Source organism: Halichoerus grypus, chromosome 6 (genome assembly GCF_964656455.1).
Source record: "Halichoerus grypus chromosome 6, mHalGry1.hap1.1, whole genome shotgun sequence".
Classification (NCBI taxonomy): domain Eukaryota; kingdom Metazoa; phylum Chordata; class Mammalia; order Carnivora; family Phocidae; genus Halichoerus; species Halichoerus grypus.
In genome coordinates, this window is record NC_135717.1 from 23612749 (window position 1) to 23630486 (window position 17738).

General features: G+C 38.1%; 1 protein-coding gene across 1 annotated transcript in view; it reads left to right on the forward strand.

Moving 5' to 3' along the window:
• DNAH3 (dynein axonemal heavy chain 3) overlaps positions 1–17738 on the forward strand; it is a 162820-nt gene that overhangs the window by 87571 nt on the left and 57511 nt on the right. The window contains exons 38-40 of the mRNA XM_078074713.1: positions 241–346; positions 3107–3236; positions 6462–6707. Of these exons, the coding sequence (XP_077930839.1) occupies positions 241–346; positions 3107–3236; positions 6462–6707 (482 nt within the window). The remainder of the gene's footprint in view (positions 1–240; positions 347–3106; positions 3237–6461; positions 6708–17738) is intronic.

Sequence of the window (17738 nt, forward strand, 5' to 3'; positions counted from 1 at the left end):
TCTAGGGCAGGGATTTGAACCCAGGTCTCTCTAACTCCCAAGTGTCAGCTATTATCACTGGTCTCCATCCTTTCCTGACAAAATCTGGGCACCTTCCCTTTGGACTGGAGCTGGTAAGGGTCTGTGCCCCAACCCAAACTCCAGCCCCTTACCTTACCATGACTGCCTGCATTTCCCTCACCCCTGCGTGCTTGGGAACCCAGATGTGGACCAAGCTGGTCCTCTCTTTGTGCTTGCCAGGTGTGGGATGATCTACATGGAGCCCCATCAACTAGGCTGGAAACCCTTGAAGGACTCATACATGGACACCCTGCCCGCTAGCCTCACTGAGGAGCACAAGGAATTGGTGAGACCATCATGTTCTTTTCCTTCCCCTCCCTCCCTGTCTCCATACTCCTCATTGCTAAGGCCTTCTAGGAACATCTTCACCTTCCTAATTCCAGGATGTAGGAAGGCGCAGAGAATTCCCTGCCTATCTCTAGTTATCTTCCTTCCTGGCTGCCTGACATTTTTCCAGCTTTCTTCTCCCTGTAGCAAGAATAGGATAGTATGGAGGCACCTGGGGGGCTCAGATGGTTGAGCGTCTGCCTTCGCTCGTGTCATGATCTCTGGGTCCTGGGATCGAGTCCCACATTGGGCTCCCGGCTGGCTCAGCGGGGAGTCTGCTTCTCCCTTTGCCTCTACCCCTGCTTGTGTGCTGTCTCTCTCTCAAATGAAAAAATAAAATCTTAAAAAAAAAAAAAAGAATGGGATAGTATGGTCATTTTCTCCTTCTACCTTCTCCATCACTCCCCATCTCCCCAGTGGAGAATTCTGATGCTTGAGAAACATTCTACATGGTGGATGGAATGTCATACCTTTCCCCATTGCCCTACTTGCAGAAATGTCTCTAGAAGTTGCTCTAAAGGTAGGGCCAGATTAGAAAGAGCTGTCTTCCTCTCTGTACTGCCACTCCCCATCCTGGTGACCTCGACTCCATACCTCCCATAGCTAGGAAGCTGGAACCAGTTTAGGAAAGTTGTATTGCAGCTACTAAGAGTGCCTGTCCCCTTCTTCCCTTCCTAAAAGAGGGGTGAACATTCAGGTTAGGTGGGTACCCAAGCATAGTCTCACACTAGGGAAGCAGGAAGGGAGAACTGAGGCTTTTGGTGCCTCTTGTCTTTCCCTGTGTTAGTAGAGTGCCCTAGGAAAGTTCCCCACTGAAGAAGGCAAAAAAAGTATAGTTGAGTTCTCTTCCCACTGCAGAAACATTCCGGTGAGCTATGGCCCCTTTCCTGTCCCATTTATATACATGTACAATATATATAACCACATACATTTATACAGATAGATGCCCACATGCACATCCACAGACCAATCTACGCATCTGCACAGGAAGCCTTCAGGGACTCCTCAGTGCCCTTAGCTCAAAGTCTAACTTCCTTTTTTTTTTTTAAAGATTTTATTTGAGGGGCTCCTGGGTGGCTCAGTCAGTTAAGTGCCTTCAGCTCAGACCATGATCCCAGGCTCCTGGGATCGAGCCCCGCATTGGGCTCCCTGATCAGCGGGAAGCCTGCTTCTCCCTCTCCCTCTGCTCCTCCCCCCACTCATGCTCTCCCTCTTTCTCTCTTTCTCTCTCACTTACTCTCTCATTCAAGAAATAAAGAAATAAAATCTCAAGAAAGATTTTATTTATTTGAGAGAGAGCATGAGTGGGGGGAGGGGCAGAGAGAGAGAGAAAGAGAGAGAAGCAGACTCCCTGCTGAGAACAGAGCCCGATGGAGGGCTTCATCCCACAACTCTGAGATCATGACCTGAGCCGAAATCAAGAGTCAGATGCCTAACCACCTGAGCCACCTAGGTGCCCCTGAAAGTCTAACTTCTTATCAGGGCCTCTGAGGCTGTGATCTGGCCCTGCCCACCTTTCCAACCTCATCACCTACCCCCCTCCTCAGCTCATTACCCTGCAGCCCTTGTGTTCTGTTCCCATTCCTGGAAGAACCCAGGTTTCATCACCTCAAGGCTTTTGCACTTTTTCTTCCTCCTCCTGAAAATGTTGTTCCATTTTATTGTGGGAGAGATGATTCACCTTCATCATCCAGGTCTCAACATAAAGGCCTCCTCCTCTAAGAAGTCTTCCCTGACCACCCTATTAAACGCTTCCTGTTATTCCCCATTTTAACACCTTTGTTTGTTTCCTGCTAGTACTTTACATGACTTGTAAGTATTTTATTTCCTTGCTTGTTTAGTTATTTATTGTTTGTCTCCCCTGCCCCTCAGTAATCTCCATGAGGGCAGGGATCTTGCCTATCTTGTCACCTGTTTATTCTCAGCACCTACAACACTGCAGTTACTAGATGCTCAATAAATATTTGTTGGCTGGATGAATATACCACATATCCATGTATACATATATATTCATATATACATAAATGTGTCTATACGTTTATAATATAGATATGTATCCACATATATACAGATCTATTAATGTATTTATTTAGTGATGACCTGCCTACTTCTTAAAAAAATGACTTAAGATGATTTACAGTGACAGCTACAAATACAGTATAACAGAAATGAAAAAACACTCGAGGAGAAAGGAGGAATTTTTTAAAAAGAATAACTGGGGTGGGGAGCAGAGACAAGAATCATTATACCCACAAGTAAGTACATACAGAGAATTACTGAAAATGAGCCCCAAACTTAGGTCTGCACTTCCTGTGGCCACTTTATACAGGAGTCCAGCCTTACAAATGAAGAACAGTCATTTGAAAATCTTATTTAGAATTCCTAACATTTTTTGTACAAACAAGTGGGACACCAAGTCTGGGTGCTTAAATTTTTCATGCATCTTGTAGCTGACCCACAGTAGGTCCAAGCCTCTCTGAGTATCCAGCTCTGGGCAGTGAAATGGGAGGGGTGGGGATGGCCTGTGGGCTGCACAGTCCATTAAGTAGGAAGCTAGAGTCAGAGGCCTTGGTGCCTGTGGTCTTTTCCGTGATATACTTACACTCAAAATTAATCAGCAACCTTACCAGCATCTCTAGCCTTCCAGAGGTGTACCAAGCCCTTGGTCTTAAACTCATTTTTTTGATAACATCTCTTCAAATTTCATTTCTACCTTCAGGTCAATGACATGTTCATGTGGCTCCTCCAGCCCTGCCTGGAATTTATTCGCCTTCAGTGTAAATTTGTGGTCCAAACATCTCCCATCCACCTTGCCTTCTCAATGATGAGACTGTATTCCTCCCTGTTCGGTACGTGCTACTTACAATTCTTTTTTTTTTATTATTAACATATAATGTATTATTTGTTTCAGGGGCACAGGTCTGTGATTTATCAATCTTACACAACTCACAGTGCTCACCATAGTACATACCCTCCCTAATGTCCATCACCCAGCCACCCCAACCCTCCCACCCCCCTCCACTCCAGCAACCCTCAGTTTGTGTCCTGAGATTAAGAGCCTCTTATGGTTTGTCTCCCTCTCTGGTTTCGTCTTGTTTCATTTTTCCCTCCCTTCCCCTATGATCCTCTATCTTGTTTCTCAAATTCCTCATATCAGTGAGATCATATGATACTTTCTTTCTCTGATTGACTTATTCTGCTTAGCATAATACCCTCTAATTCCATCCATGTCATTGCAAATGGCAAGATTTCATTTTTTGATGGCTGCATAATATTCCATTGTATATATATACCACATCTTCTTTATCCATTCATCTATTCATGGACATCTAGGCTCTTTCCATAGTTTGGCTATTGTGGACATTGCTGCTATAAACATTGGGTGCATGTGCCCCTTCACGTACTACCTACAATTCTTAAGCCAAATGAAGGTGAGGAAGGTGTTGGATATTTCTTCTGCTCCCCATCCCTTCTATTCCCCCCACAACGAGACCAGAATTTTGGTCTAGAACAAGCAAGCATTTGGAGTATAGATAGTAGAGTTTAGTGGAAAGAGTCCATATGTTTTGGCTTTACCCTTAATCTTGGATTGATTTCCTGGGTATTTTTATGCAGTTTACCCCATCCTTTCTCATGTTAGGTTCCTCATCCACACAATGGGAGTAATAATTTCTGTCCCTCTTTACCTAACTAGAATATCCTGGAGGGAAATGAATTTAGATAATACATGTGAATGTATCTGAGAAAAAAAAGATCCTGGAAAAAAAAAAAAAGACTGCAGATTTTCCCATGCTAAGAAAACTTACAAGAATCTGAATTCACAAAATACATGGTTACACTATTAAGAGAACTGATTACATCAGTCTACAAAACTGGGGAACCTTCTCTAGGACATGGGAAGTACATAAATCATAGAACCATTTGTTTAATAGGCCTGGAGAAGTTCTCTGTAACTATCTCACATAAATCAAATTTCATTGAATTCTGTGGGAAATGACCAAAGATGTGTCGATTTGGAGCACTTTTATTGGATGCCATTTCTTTCTCAAGATGGCACATAATTCAAACTCAAGATGGATCTTCCTACAACTCCTCTTAATGAACATTTTCTCAGCATTATAGGTGCAGATAAAAAATATAACATGGTGAACAGTTGAGTGGAGACTTTCTTTGGCTATACATATTACATGATTTTCTGAAGTTAAAATTACAGGCCATTTTTTCAAAAGCACACTAACTGTATACAATGCCATATATTTGCATCATTAGTTGTAAATTTTTAGTATTTTCCCAAACTCTGTTTCCTGTCCTTGTGTAGTATCTCCTCCAGGAAGGAAGGCATCGTATGAGAAATGGACTCATTTTCCCCAACACTGAGTGACCTAATCTCTTGCCTTCCCAAATCTATAGCCATGAGTCCTTATCAGGAGTCCTGAAAGACACACAACTACTAAAACCCGAGGACTGGGTTCGAACGCACACATACCTGTTTCAGAGCTCTAACTTTTTACTCTGTCAATGCTAAAATGCAAGAGCATGGTAACTATGATCAACAAGGCCTTAAGATAAGGAATAATAAATACATTTTTTAGCCTTTTATTTAAAAATAATTTTAGACTTGCAAAAAAAATTGCTAAAAGCATATATTGAGTCACATATCCCTACACCTAGCTTCCTTTAACATTAACATCTTATATAACCAAGGCACAATGATCAGAATAAGAAAGTTAACATTGATACTATATACTATTAACTATACCACAGACTTTATTTGAATTTCACCAATTTTTCCTCAAATGTCCTTTTCTGTTCCAGGATCCAATTCATTCAGGGGGTCACATTTTTTTTTAATTGTTGTATCTCATTCACCTCTTCCCATCTATGACAGTTCTTCAGTCTTTCCTTGTCTTTTTTTTTTTTTTTTTTGAGTAAGCTCTACACCCAACATGGGGCCTCATGACCCTGAGATCAAGAGTTGCATGCTCCACCGACTGAACCAGCTGGGTTCCCCTTTTCTAGTCTTTTATAACTTTGTCACTTGATAAATACTGGCCAGTTATTTTATAGAATGTCTCTCAATTTAAGTTTACCTCATGTTTTCTCATAATTAGATTAGGGTTATGCATTTTCAGTAAGAATACCACAAAAGTGGTGATGCATCCTTCTCGGTGCATCATCAGGAGGTACACGATGTTGATAGATCTTATGACTGGTGAAGGCTCTTTGTCAAAGTTAGTTTTGGCCAGAGCCACATTTCTCCACTGTAATGTTCTGGTTTTCCTTCATAATTAGTAAGTATTTTGGGGAAGATAATTTGAAACTATGAAAATATCCTATTTCTCCTAAAATTTTCACCCACTGATTTTTAACATCCATCGGTGGGTCTTGCCTACCACAGGTAGAACGGTGGCATTTGCCTAAAGTTAATTTTCCATTCCTATGTGTATTCCTTCTACATTTACTAATTAGAATTCTTCTGTAAGGAAGAACTGTTCTTCCCTACTTATTAGCTAATTCAGTTATTTACTGATTAAAGTATTGGACTCACTCACGGATGTTTATTTTATTCTATGGGTTATAATCCAATTCTGTAATTATTTTGTTCCTCAAATGTCTTCAGCCATTGAGAGCTCCTACAGGTTGGTTCCCATGTCCTTTCATAATTACAAAAAAAATTATAAAATATATACAAATATATATATTAAAAATATGTTAAAATATAAAATATATAAAAAATAAAAATAAGAAAAGGGGCACCTGGGTGGCTCAGTTGGTTAAGTTTCTGACTCTTGGTTTCAGCTCAGGTTTTGATCTCAGGGTCATGAGTTCAAGCCCTAAATTGGGCTCCATGCTGGGCATGGAGCCTACTGAAAAAATAGGAAAAAAATAGAAAAATTATTAAAAACTAACAAAAAGTATATGTGGATAAAGGATCTGGCAGGTGATGGCCACTCAGCCACTATCAGTCCCCTCCCCACAGTCCTCACAGACAAGACCACCAAGTTTAATTGTTTAGATCTGTATATAAGCGGATATATGCAGCTTCTCCTGAGGTTCCTTTTTCTTGTGTTTAGATGAAATCAAGGAAATAGATGAGGAGGAAAGTGAATTACATGAAGGCCTGACAAGCCAACAGATCTTTCTCTGGCTGCAAGGGCTATTCCTCTTTGCCTTGGTGTGGACCGTGGCTGGCACCATCAATGCGGATAGCAGAAAGAAATTTGATCTGTTTTTCCGCAACCTGATCATGGGTATGGATGACAACAATCCAAGGCCCAAAAGCGTCAAACTCACCAAAAACAACATCTTTCCAGAAAGAGGTAACTTAGTACCTGTTTATTATGTCTTACTCTAATAATTTGGGTCATATTGTTCCAAAGCCAACCAAAATGTGTGGCCCAAGTAAGGGCTTTACAAAGGCAGGGGAAGATTTTGTAGCTTGCCTGATTGGGTTCAGGTCTTCAGAGCTGACCCACATATGTAAGAGATGGACAGTTGTGAAGTCAGGGTCTTACAGGATGTTTTAACTATTATTTTCATTTAGAAAAGTTGATAAAACTTTTTTTTCAAAAATTACCCATAATTCCATCACTCAAACAGGCTCCAGGAGATAGAATGAGAAATATAGCACTTATGTTTTTCTTATTCCTTTCTAGTCCTGTTCTATGTGTTTACATTCATCATATCATGGTGATTATGACATTGATATTTATTGTAATTTTGTCATTGTACTCTAATATCATATTGAAATGTTTCCTTTTTTACCACATACATTATCTTCAAAATGGTCACTTTAATGACGATGCTATGTGTGACATCATTTATTAAAAGAAAGATTTTTTCTTTTAAGTAGCTTTTACTATTTTTTTCTTACCACCATAATAGTATATAAAATTAAGAAAATAAAAACCAATGGTAATCCAAGTACCCAGAAATAATCACTTTTAATATTTTTTCTTCCAGTTTTTTTCTGTATTTTTGTACCAAAAAGAGCATCATACTATAAATGCTTTCCAAATAGCTTTACTTTTTGTGATTATAAAACAGTATATAAAGGGCCATGAAATAACTTCTGGAGTGATAGTAATGTATACATGGAGAGAGATTTGGTTTACACTAGATAGATGCATTTGTCAAAACTCAGTGAATATACACAAGATTTGTGCATTTCACTGTATGTAAATTTTATATCGAGAAAAAATATAAACAAATATTGAACAGTAAATGATACAAATGCTGAAGCTTATGGGGACGTGTATAGATGTATACAATTTACTTTGAAATCTGTCCAAAAAAATAAGATGGCTTAATGGATGGATAGAGGGACAAACAGGTATATGATAAAACAAGTAAAAACTAATGGTAAAAATCTAGGAGAGGGGTATACAAATGTTTGCTGTATGATGTTTTGAGTATTTATGTTTAAAACTTTATGTAATAATAATAAATGAATGAACAAGTAGGTTCACTACCCCTCTACACAGTCTTTCCTCAGCACATGTGGCACACTTTATGTGATATGGTCATCTGTCAGATGAACTACGTATAAGCCCCGGACCATTAGTTAGATAGTAGTACATTCATTCTTTTTTCTTTCCTTTTTTAAAGATTTATTTTCTTTATTTGAGAGAGAGAGCAGGGCGGGGAGGGGCAGAGGGAGAGGGAGAGAGAAACCCAAGCAGACTCTGCCCTGAGCGGGGCTTGGTCTCACGACTCTGAGATCAGGACCTGAGCTAAAACCAAGAGTCAGGCGCCCCCCTTTTTTCTTTCTTTCTTCTTTTTCTCTTCCTCCTCCACTTCTTCCTTCATCTTTTACTTGTCCTTTGGTTTAGAAGATTATTTTTTATTGTGCTAAAATACGTGTAACATAAAAATTTACCATTTTAACCGTTTTTAAGTGTACAGTTCAGTGGTGTTACACATTGTTGTGCAATCATCACCACCATTTATCTCCAGAACTTTTTTCATCTTCACACACTAAAACTCCATGTTCTGTGAACACTAACTCCCCATTTCCCCCTCCCACTATACCCCGGCAACAACCATTCTACTTTCAGTCTATCAATTTGACTACTCTAGGTACTTCATATAAGTAGAATCATATAGTATCAGTCCTTCTTTGACAAGTTTATTTCATTTAGTAATACCTTCAAAGTTTACGCATGCTGTAGCATGTCAGAATTTCCTTCCTTTTTTAGGCTGAATAATATTCCATTGTGTGTATATACCACATTTTTTTTCTCTATTCATCTGTCAATGGACACTTGAGTTGCTCTCACCTTTTGGCTATTGTGAATAATGCTGCTATAAACATGGGTGTACAAATATTTGCTTGAGTCTCTTGCTTTCATTTCTTTTGGCTATATGCTCAAAAGTGGAATTTATAGATCATATGATAGTTCTGTATTTAAGTTTGTGAGGAATTGCCACAATGTTTTCCATAATAGTTGCTCCATTTTACATTCCCACCAGCAATGCACAAGAATTCCAATTTCTGCACATTCTCATGTATTGTTTTGTTCTGTTTCTTATAATAGCTACCCTGAGTGTGGAATGCATTCTTGATTTTTTTAGAAAAAATATGAATAGATCATATAATAAAAAATATTTTTTTTAAAAAGACAACCACTATTAACATTTTGATAACCATCGTGTTAGACATTTCCCTGTGCATATATGTACATATAGATTTATTTTTTCAAACATGGGATTGTTCTGCTCTTGTTTTCGTTATTTTCTGGTTTTTGCTATCATTAACAACATTGTGATGAACAGTGTTCTGGTGGCTACGTACTTGCTTAACCCATGATTATTTTCTTAGGATAATTCCCTAGAAATAAAATAGCTAAATCAAGGATCAGTAAAATTTTAAAGATTTTGATTGTTAAATTTCCCCCTTGCCTTCACCATTCCTGAGTATTACCATTTTTAAAAATCTTGGGCAATTTGAAATGTGAAAATGCTATTTCATTTTAACTTTCTTCTTTTTGTAAAAAATATTTTGATAGACTTTAATTTTAGAGAAGTTTTAGGTTTATAGAAAAAATGAGCATACAGAGTTCCCATATGCCCCTTTCCCAAACCACCCCTCCCTCCCAATTTCCCTATTATTAACATCTTGCATTAATGTGGTACATTTGTTAAAATTGATGAACCAATATTGATAAATTATTATTTAACCAAAGTCCATACTTTACATTTTTGCTCTTTGTGTTGTATACTTGTAAGGGTTTTGACAAATAATATCATCTATCCACCATTACAGTATCATACGGAATAGTTTAACATTGCCCTAGAAATCCCCTAGCTCTGCCTATTCATCCCTTCTCCCCCTTCACTCCTGGCAACCGTTGATTGTTTTACTCACTGTATAGTTTCACCCTTTTCAGGATGTGATATAGTTGGAATCATACGGTGTGTAGTCTTTTCAGATTGGCTTTTTTCACGTAGGCATGTGCATTTAAGACATTTTACATCTTTGTGTGCCTTGATAGCTTATTTCTTCTTATCACTGAATAATATTCCATTGTATGGCTATTTATCCATTCACCTATTAAAGGTCATTTAGGCTTATTCCAATTTGGGGAAATTTAAAATAAAGCAGGTATAAACATTCATGTAAAGGTTTTTATGTGGATATAAGTTTTCAATTCGTTTGGTAGATACCTAGGAGCATGATTACTGCATCATATGGTGAGCCTGTGTTTAGCTTTGTAAGAAGCTGTCAAATATGTTTTCCAAAGTGGTTGCACCATTTGTCATCCCTGCCAGCAATGAATGGGAGTTTCTGTTGCTCTACATCTACATCTGCCTCAGCATTTGGTGTTGTCCGTTTTGGATTTTAGCCATTCTAATAGGCGTGTAGTGGTATCTTGTTTTAATTTGCAATTCCCTAAAGACATATGGTGCTGAGCATCTTTTTTTTAATATTTTTTATTTTAAAGTAATCCCTATACCCAATGTGGGGCTCAAATTTATAACCCCGAGAGATCAAGAGTTGCACACTGTACTGACTGAGCCAGCTAGGTGTCCCTTGAGCATCTTTTCATATTCTTATTTGCCACCTGTATATCTTCTTTGGGGAGTTGCTGTTCAGATCTTTCACTCATTTTTTAATTAGATTGTTTGTTTTCTTATTGTTGAGTTTTAAGTGTTCTTTGTGTATTTTGGATATAAGTCCTTTATCAGATACATATTTTACAGGTATTTTCTCCCACACTGTGGCTTGTCTTTTCATTCTCTTAACAGTATCTTCCATAGAACATAAGTTTTGAATTTTAATAAAGTCACCTTATCAATTTTTTTTCTTTCATGGGTCATGCTTTCTGTGTTGTATCTAGAAAATCAGCACTAAACCCAAAGTCACCTAGATTTTCCCTATGTTATCTTCTAGAAGTATTTTAGTTTTGTGTTTTGCATTTAAATCTATCATCCGGGGCGCCTGGGTGGCTCAGTCAGTTAAGCATCTGCCTTCGGCTCCAGTCATAATCCCAGGGTCCTGGGATCGAGCCCCACATCAGGCTCTTTGCTCAGTGGGGAGCCTGCTTCTCCCTCTGCCTGCTGCTCCCCCTGCTTGTGCTCTGTCTCTCTCTGTCAAATAAATAAATAAAATCTTTTTTTAAATAAATAAATAAATAAATCTATCCATGTCAAATTAATTTTTGTGAAAGGTGTAAGATCTGTCTTTTTGTTTGCTTGTCTATAGATGTCTACTTGTTCCAGGGCCAGTTTTTGAAAAGACTATTCTCCATTGAATTGTCTTTGCTCCTTTTTCAAAAATCGCTTGACTATATTTGTGTGAAAATATTTCTGGATTCTGTAGTCTGTTCTACTGATCTGTCTATTCTTTTACCAATGCCATATTGTCTTAATTACTATAGCTTCATAGTAAGTCTTGAAATTGGATAGTATAAGTCCTCCAACTTTGTTATCCTTCAATATTTTATTGGCTATTCTAGATATTTTACCTTTCCATAGAAACTTTAGAATCAGTTTGTCAATATCTACAGAATAACTGGCTGGGATTTTTATTGGGATTTTGTTGAAGCTATAGATCAAATTGAAAAGGGCTAGAATCTGAACAATTTTGAGTCTTCCTATTCAAGAGCATGGATTCTATCTCCATTTATGTAGATCTTGTTTGATTTCCTTCATCAGCATTTTGTAGTTTTCCTCGTATAGCTCTTATACATTTTTTATTAGATTTATACCAAGTATTTCATATTTTTGGTGCTAATGTAAATGGTATTATGATTTTAACTTCAAATTTCTATTTTTCATTTCTGATACCTAGGAAAGTACTTGATTTTGTATATTAACCTTATATCCTACAACCTTGCTATAATCACTTACAAGTTCCAGTAGTGTTTGGTTGATTCTGTTGGGATTTCCTGAATGGATAATCATGCCATCAGCAAACACAGTTTTGGTTTTGTTTTTGTTTTTTTAAGATTTTATTTATTTGACAGAGAGATACACAGCGAGAGAGGGAACACAAGCAGGGGGAGTGGGAGAGGGAGAAGCAGGCTCCCCGTGGAGCAGGGAGCTGGATGCGGGGCTTGATCCCAGGACTCCGGGATCATGACCTGAGCTGAAGGCAGACTCCCAATGACTGAATCACCCAGGCGCCCCAACAAACACAGTTTTATTTCTTCCTTCCCGATCTTTTATTGCCTTTTAAAAAAAAAATCTGATTGCATAAGCTAGGACTTCCTGTATGGTGTTGAATAGGAGTGATGAGAGGGGGCATCCTTATCTAGTTCCTGAACCAGATACTAGGATGTATCTAGTTCCTGACACTAAGTATGATGTTAGCTGTAGGTATTTAGTTGATATTCTTTATCAAGCTGAGGAAGTTCCCCTCTGTACCTAGTTTACTGAGAGTTTTTATCATGAATGGTGTTGGATTTTGTCAAATGCTTTTTTTGAATCTGTTGATATGATCATGTGATTTTTCTTCTTTAAACTGTTTCTGTAATGGATTACGTTGATTTTATGCCTTACATACCTGGAATAAATCCTGCTTGGTTGTGGTGTGTAGTTTTTGGAAATATATTGTTGGATTTGATTTGTCAATATTTTGTTAAGGATTTTTGCACCTGTTTTGATGAGAGGTATTGTCTATAGTCTTCCTTTCTTGTAGTATCTTTGGTTTTGGGATCAAGGTTATGCTGACCTCATAAAATAAATAGGCTCTTATTTTCTGGAGAAGATTGTAGGAAATTGGTATAATTTTTTTCCTTATATGTTTAGTAGAATTCATCATCTGGGCCTGGTGCTTTCTCTTTTGGAAGATTATTAATTGTTGATTTAATTTTTTAAATAGATATCATTCTATTCAAAGTATCTATTTCTCCTTATGTGAGTTTTGGTAGATCATGTCTTTTGAGGAATTGTTTTATTTCATCTAAGTTATCAAATTTGTGATCATAGAGTTGTTCCTAATATTCCTTTATTATCCTCCTAATGTCCCTGGTATCAGTCGTGATGGTTCCTCTTTCATTTCTGATATTAGTAATTTGTGTCTTCTCTCTTTCTTTCTTGGTTGGCCTGGCTAGAGGTTTATCAATTTTATTAATCTCTTCAAAGAAACAGCTTTTGGTTTTGTTGATTTTTATCTGTTGATCTTCCATTTTCAATTTCCTTTATTACTGCTCTAATTTTTATTATTTATTTTCTTCTACTTATTTTGGATTTAATTTGCTCTTCATTTTCTACTTTCCTAAGATGGAAGCTTAGATTATTGACTTTAGAGCTTTCTTCTTTTCTAATATATGCATTCAATGCTATAAATTTCTCTTTAAGCATGTCTTTCACTGCATTCCACAGATTTTGAAAAGTTGTGTTTTCATTTTCATTTACTTCAAATATATTAAAATTTCTCCTGAGACTCTTCTTTGACTCATGTATTATTGAGAAGTCTGTTGTTTAATCTTAAAGTATTTGGGGATCTTCCAGCTATCTTTCTGTTACTAATTCCTAGTTTAATTGCATTGTGGTCTGAAAGTATATACTGCATGGTTTCTTTTTTTTTTTTTTTTAGTTTATTTGAGAGAGAGAGAGCGTGAGAGAGATCACAAATAAGGAGGAGGGGTAGAAGGAGAATCAGACTCCCCGCTGAGTGGGGAGCTCGATGCGGGACTTGATCCCAGTGGGATCGTGACCTGAGCCAAAGGCAAACGCTTAACCAGCTGAGCCAGCCAGGCACCCTACTGCATGATTTCTACTCTTTAAATTTTTTTTTAAGGTTTTTTATTTATTTGATAGAGATACAGCGAGAGAGGGAACACAAGCAGGGGGAATGGGAGAGGGAGAAGCAGACTCCCCACTGAGCAGGGAGCCCGATGTGGGGCTCGATCCCAGGACCCTGGGATCATGACCTGAGCCGAAGGCAGACGCTTAACGACTGAGCCACCCAGGCGCCCCACTACTCTTCAAATTTTTTAAGGTGTGTTTTATGGCCCAAAATGTGGTGTCTCTTGGAGAATGTTCCATATGAGCTTGAGAAAAATGTGTTCTGCTGTTGTTGAAGTAATCTATAAATGTCAGTGAGGTCCAGTTGGTGGTGATGGTGCTGCTGAGTTTAACTATATCCTCATTCATTTTCTGCCTGCTGTCAATTACAGATAGAGGGGGTTTGAAGTCTCCAACTGTAATATTGAATTTTTCTATTAATTTTTGCCATCCTATCAGTTTTGCCTTATGTATTTTGGTGTTCTGTTCACATTTGTAGTAAGCAAATAGTCTCTAATTTTAATTTCTTCTCTTTTTAACTAAAAATGAGATTGAATTTTATATATATAGCAGCGGTTTGTTTTTCCTATGCCCTATTGGTTTGTGTTCTTTTTTTTTTAATGCTCTATTGTAGGGTTTTGTTTTGTTTTTTAACAGACTTTAGATGTAGGTTTCCTTTTGTTTATTTTCCCTGGACTGTGATGAGTCCTTTCTGTCATCATCACTGAGGGAAAGCTTTATTGTCTGGCTTCCATATATATCATCTCTTTTCTTATTTTTGTGGTTTTGCCCTTTTAAGATAGATTTTTTTTTTCATTTTAATATGTCACCCACAACTTCAGTTATGCTTTTACTGCCTTGAATGATTTTAGTTCCGCTGTTGTTATCTTTTTTTCCTTGTTATCCTTTCTTAGTGTAACAGTTAAAAGCAAGTCACATTGTTAGGGCTTGAATCCTGCCTCCCAATACTTACTAGTCAGCCTTAAGGAAGTTGCCTATCCCCTCTCAGTTTCCTTAATTATAAAGTGGAGACAATAATAGTAGAATGCAGTCATGGTGTTCTTGTAAGAATTAAATGAACTAATGGGGCGCCTGGAAGGCTCAGTTGGTTAGGCATCTGACTCTTGATTTTGCCTCAGTCATGATCTTGGGTTGGGACTGAGCCCCACATAGGGCTCCACACTCAGCATGGAATTTGTTTGAGATCTTCTCCCTCTCTCCCTTCCCCATCCATGCTTTTTCTCTCTCTCTCTCTCAAATAAATAAATAAAATAAATTTTAAAAATTAAAAATTAAAAATAAATTATGTGTAGCACATATAAACACACTTAGAATAAAAGCATGGCATATAGAAAGTGTTAAATATTAGCGATTTTTATTGCTGTCTTATCATTGTCATCATCATTCTCATCTCTATTAGCTCATCCATCTTCCTTCCTTTAATGTCATCTTGCATTTTTATCTTAGCCTCCTTATGGCTTTTTTTTCCTGTTTAATTTTTAAAAAATGGTGTCGTTTTGTACTCTATTAGGATTCCAAGCAGTTTCCTGAAATTTGGTTTTGAGTCTTACATTAAGCAAGGTTCAGAGGTATATTCTTCAGGTATAATCTCCATATTATATTCCTTTACATTGCAGTATTTTTATCACAGTTATTTTCTGCTTTCCATATCCTTCCAGATCAATTTGTTCATGCTTTGTGTCAGTAAAGATGGTGCACGAGGGGCGCCTGGGTGGCTCAGTTTTTAAGTGTCTGCCTTTGGCTCAGATCATGATCCCAGGGTCTTGGGATCGAGCCCCACATTGGGCTTCCTGCTCGGCGGGAAGCCTGCTTCCTCCTCACCCATTCCCCCTGCTTGTGTTCCTGCTCTTACTGTCTTTCTCTGTCAAATAAATAAATAAAATCTTAAAAAAAAAACTGTAAAAAAAAAAAAGAAAGATGGTGCACGAAGTGCCCTTGACCCCATTCTTGGCCCACCTTGTGACAATATCTTTCCTTTCCTTTTGCAGCTGGAGGGCTAGTGATGTATACAGCTCCCACTCAGTTTCTCGGTAGCTTTGCCCTATAACATTTATCTACTGTGATGGCCTTGCCTCCCCACTCCACATCCTACTCAACTGATGTAGTATAAGAAAAACCATAATTTCCACATGTACTGCAAATTGGCTTCTTCATATACCTTCTTTTGCAGCAACTAGTTTACTTAAAAGCAAGTTTGGTTCTGAAAAGGCCATTCATAAGACTACAATGACACCTTGCAAGTGATCAGTGCAAATTTGTCCACAGAAAGTTAAGCTTTACTTTTTCAACATGGTAATCATACATCTCTCTTTCTGCTAGTTTTCCAAATTCTCGCTGCTTTTGGACGTGAATAGGGTAAATAATATTCATATAACACTTTTATTTTTTATTTTTTAAAGATTTATTCATTTATTTTAGGGAGAGAGAGAAAGCATGCATGAGCACAGGGGTAGGGGATGGAGAGGGAGAGAGAGTCTTAAGCAGACTCCCCTCTGAATGAGGAGACCAACACAGGGCTCCATTTCATGACCCTGAGCCAAAAGCAAGAGTCAGATGCTTAACCAACTGCGCCACCCAGGCGCCCCCATTTAACACTTTTAAAATAAACCCAGATGCTGTAAACTCTGCTCCAGAGTAAGGAACAATGAGATGGCCAACATCCAATGACCACATATGATCAACTAATGCCATCTGTTGGAGGCAGCCTTTTCTATTTGTTTCATCTATGAACATTCTAGAAAAGGGAAGTTCCTCAACAGAGGGGCATCTGTGGCTGTTTACTTTGGAAGACCGTATCTCACTGAATCTAAGGTATTCTGCCTGAATCCTCCTTACTCATTATGGACTGGGACCCTGCTGCCCCTTACAGCTCTAGAAAGATAGCCTGGTGAGGAGAAAATGAGGCAGTCCTCCCAGATTAATACCTGGCAGGGTGATGGAACAGCTACCCAATTTTCTCTGTGGGATATAACCTGAGTCTGTGCATCCTGGTGGCCTCTGTTGCGTTTCCTCAGGCAATCTTTTGAGGTAAGATTTCCCATTCCAGCCGTAAATTTTGCTTAGATTTTTTCAGTTTTTTTTTTTTTCTCCAGTGATATCATTCCACTTCTTTCCCTTGTGCCTTAATAAGTATTTTCATTTGGAATTTCAAAGCTCCTAGCCAGAACCCATTCGAATCAAAAGACATGTTTTAAGTACTAAGTATGCTTTTTTTTAATATATAATTGAGGTATAATTTACATACCATAAAATTATCCCATGTAAGTGTACAGATCAGTGGTTTTGAGTAAATTTGCATAGTTGTGCAACTGTCACCATAATCCAATTTCAGAACATTTTCATCACCCTGATAAGATCCTTCAGGCCCATTTTCAATTAATCCCTGTTCCCATTTTTAGCCCCAGGCAACCACTCACCTGCTTTCTGTGTATTTGCCTTTCTCAGGTATTTCATATGTATGAAATCATGGAGTATGTGACCTCTCATGTCTGGCTCTGAGTATAGTTTCTTATTACGACCTTAAAAAGCTTAAAATGCCTTTCTAGGTTTTCCTCAAGGACCCAGGGTTAAAATTCTCATGGTAAGAGCTCCAGGGAGGCCTTCCCTGACCTTACAGGACATTGTATTCCCGGCTTTTCATGCTTGGAAGCTGTGGGCTAAGTGGACTTCTGAGATAAAATGCTGGAGGAACTACATTGGGGAGCATATATTAAGGAAAGCAAACAGGCCTTTGGGGGATTCTCTCAAGTTTGGGTTCACATCATCTGACGTGGATCCTTGTTTGTCAACCCAGAGATTTATTTGTCCAGAAAGTGCTAAATTTCCCTTTATTCACCCATTCACTGTGTGCCTTTTGAAAACTCAGTTCTTTGTTGAAAAGTTTACCTTATTCTCTCAAGTGTCAGAGAGGAACACAGGGTGAAGTAGGGGGTGGCCAGAGGTAATAGAATTACCTGGATTTCTACTATTTCTACTATTCTCTCCTTTTGCCCTTGTAGCTGGACCTGAGTTTGGGTTAAAATCACAGTGCAAAGTGAACAGGAGCCATTGCTCTGGTAAGAACCTGAAACCTAGAGCTGAATCTTCTCAGCTGAAAC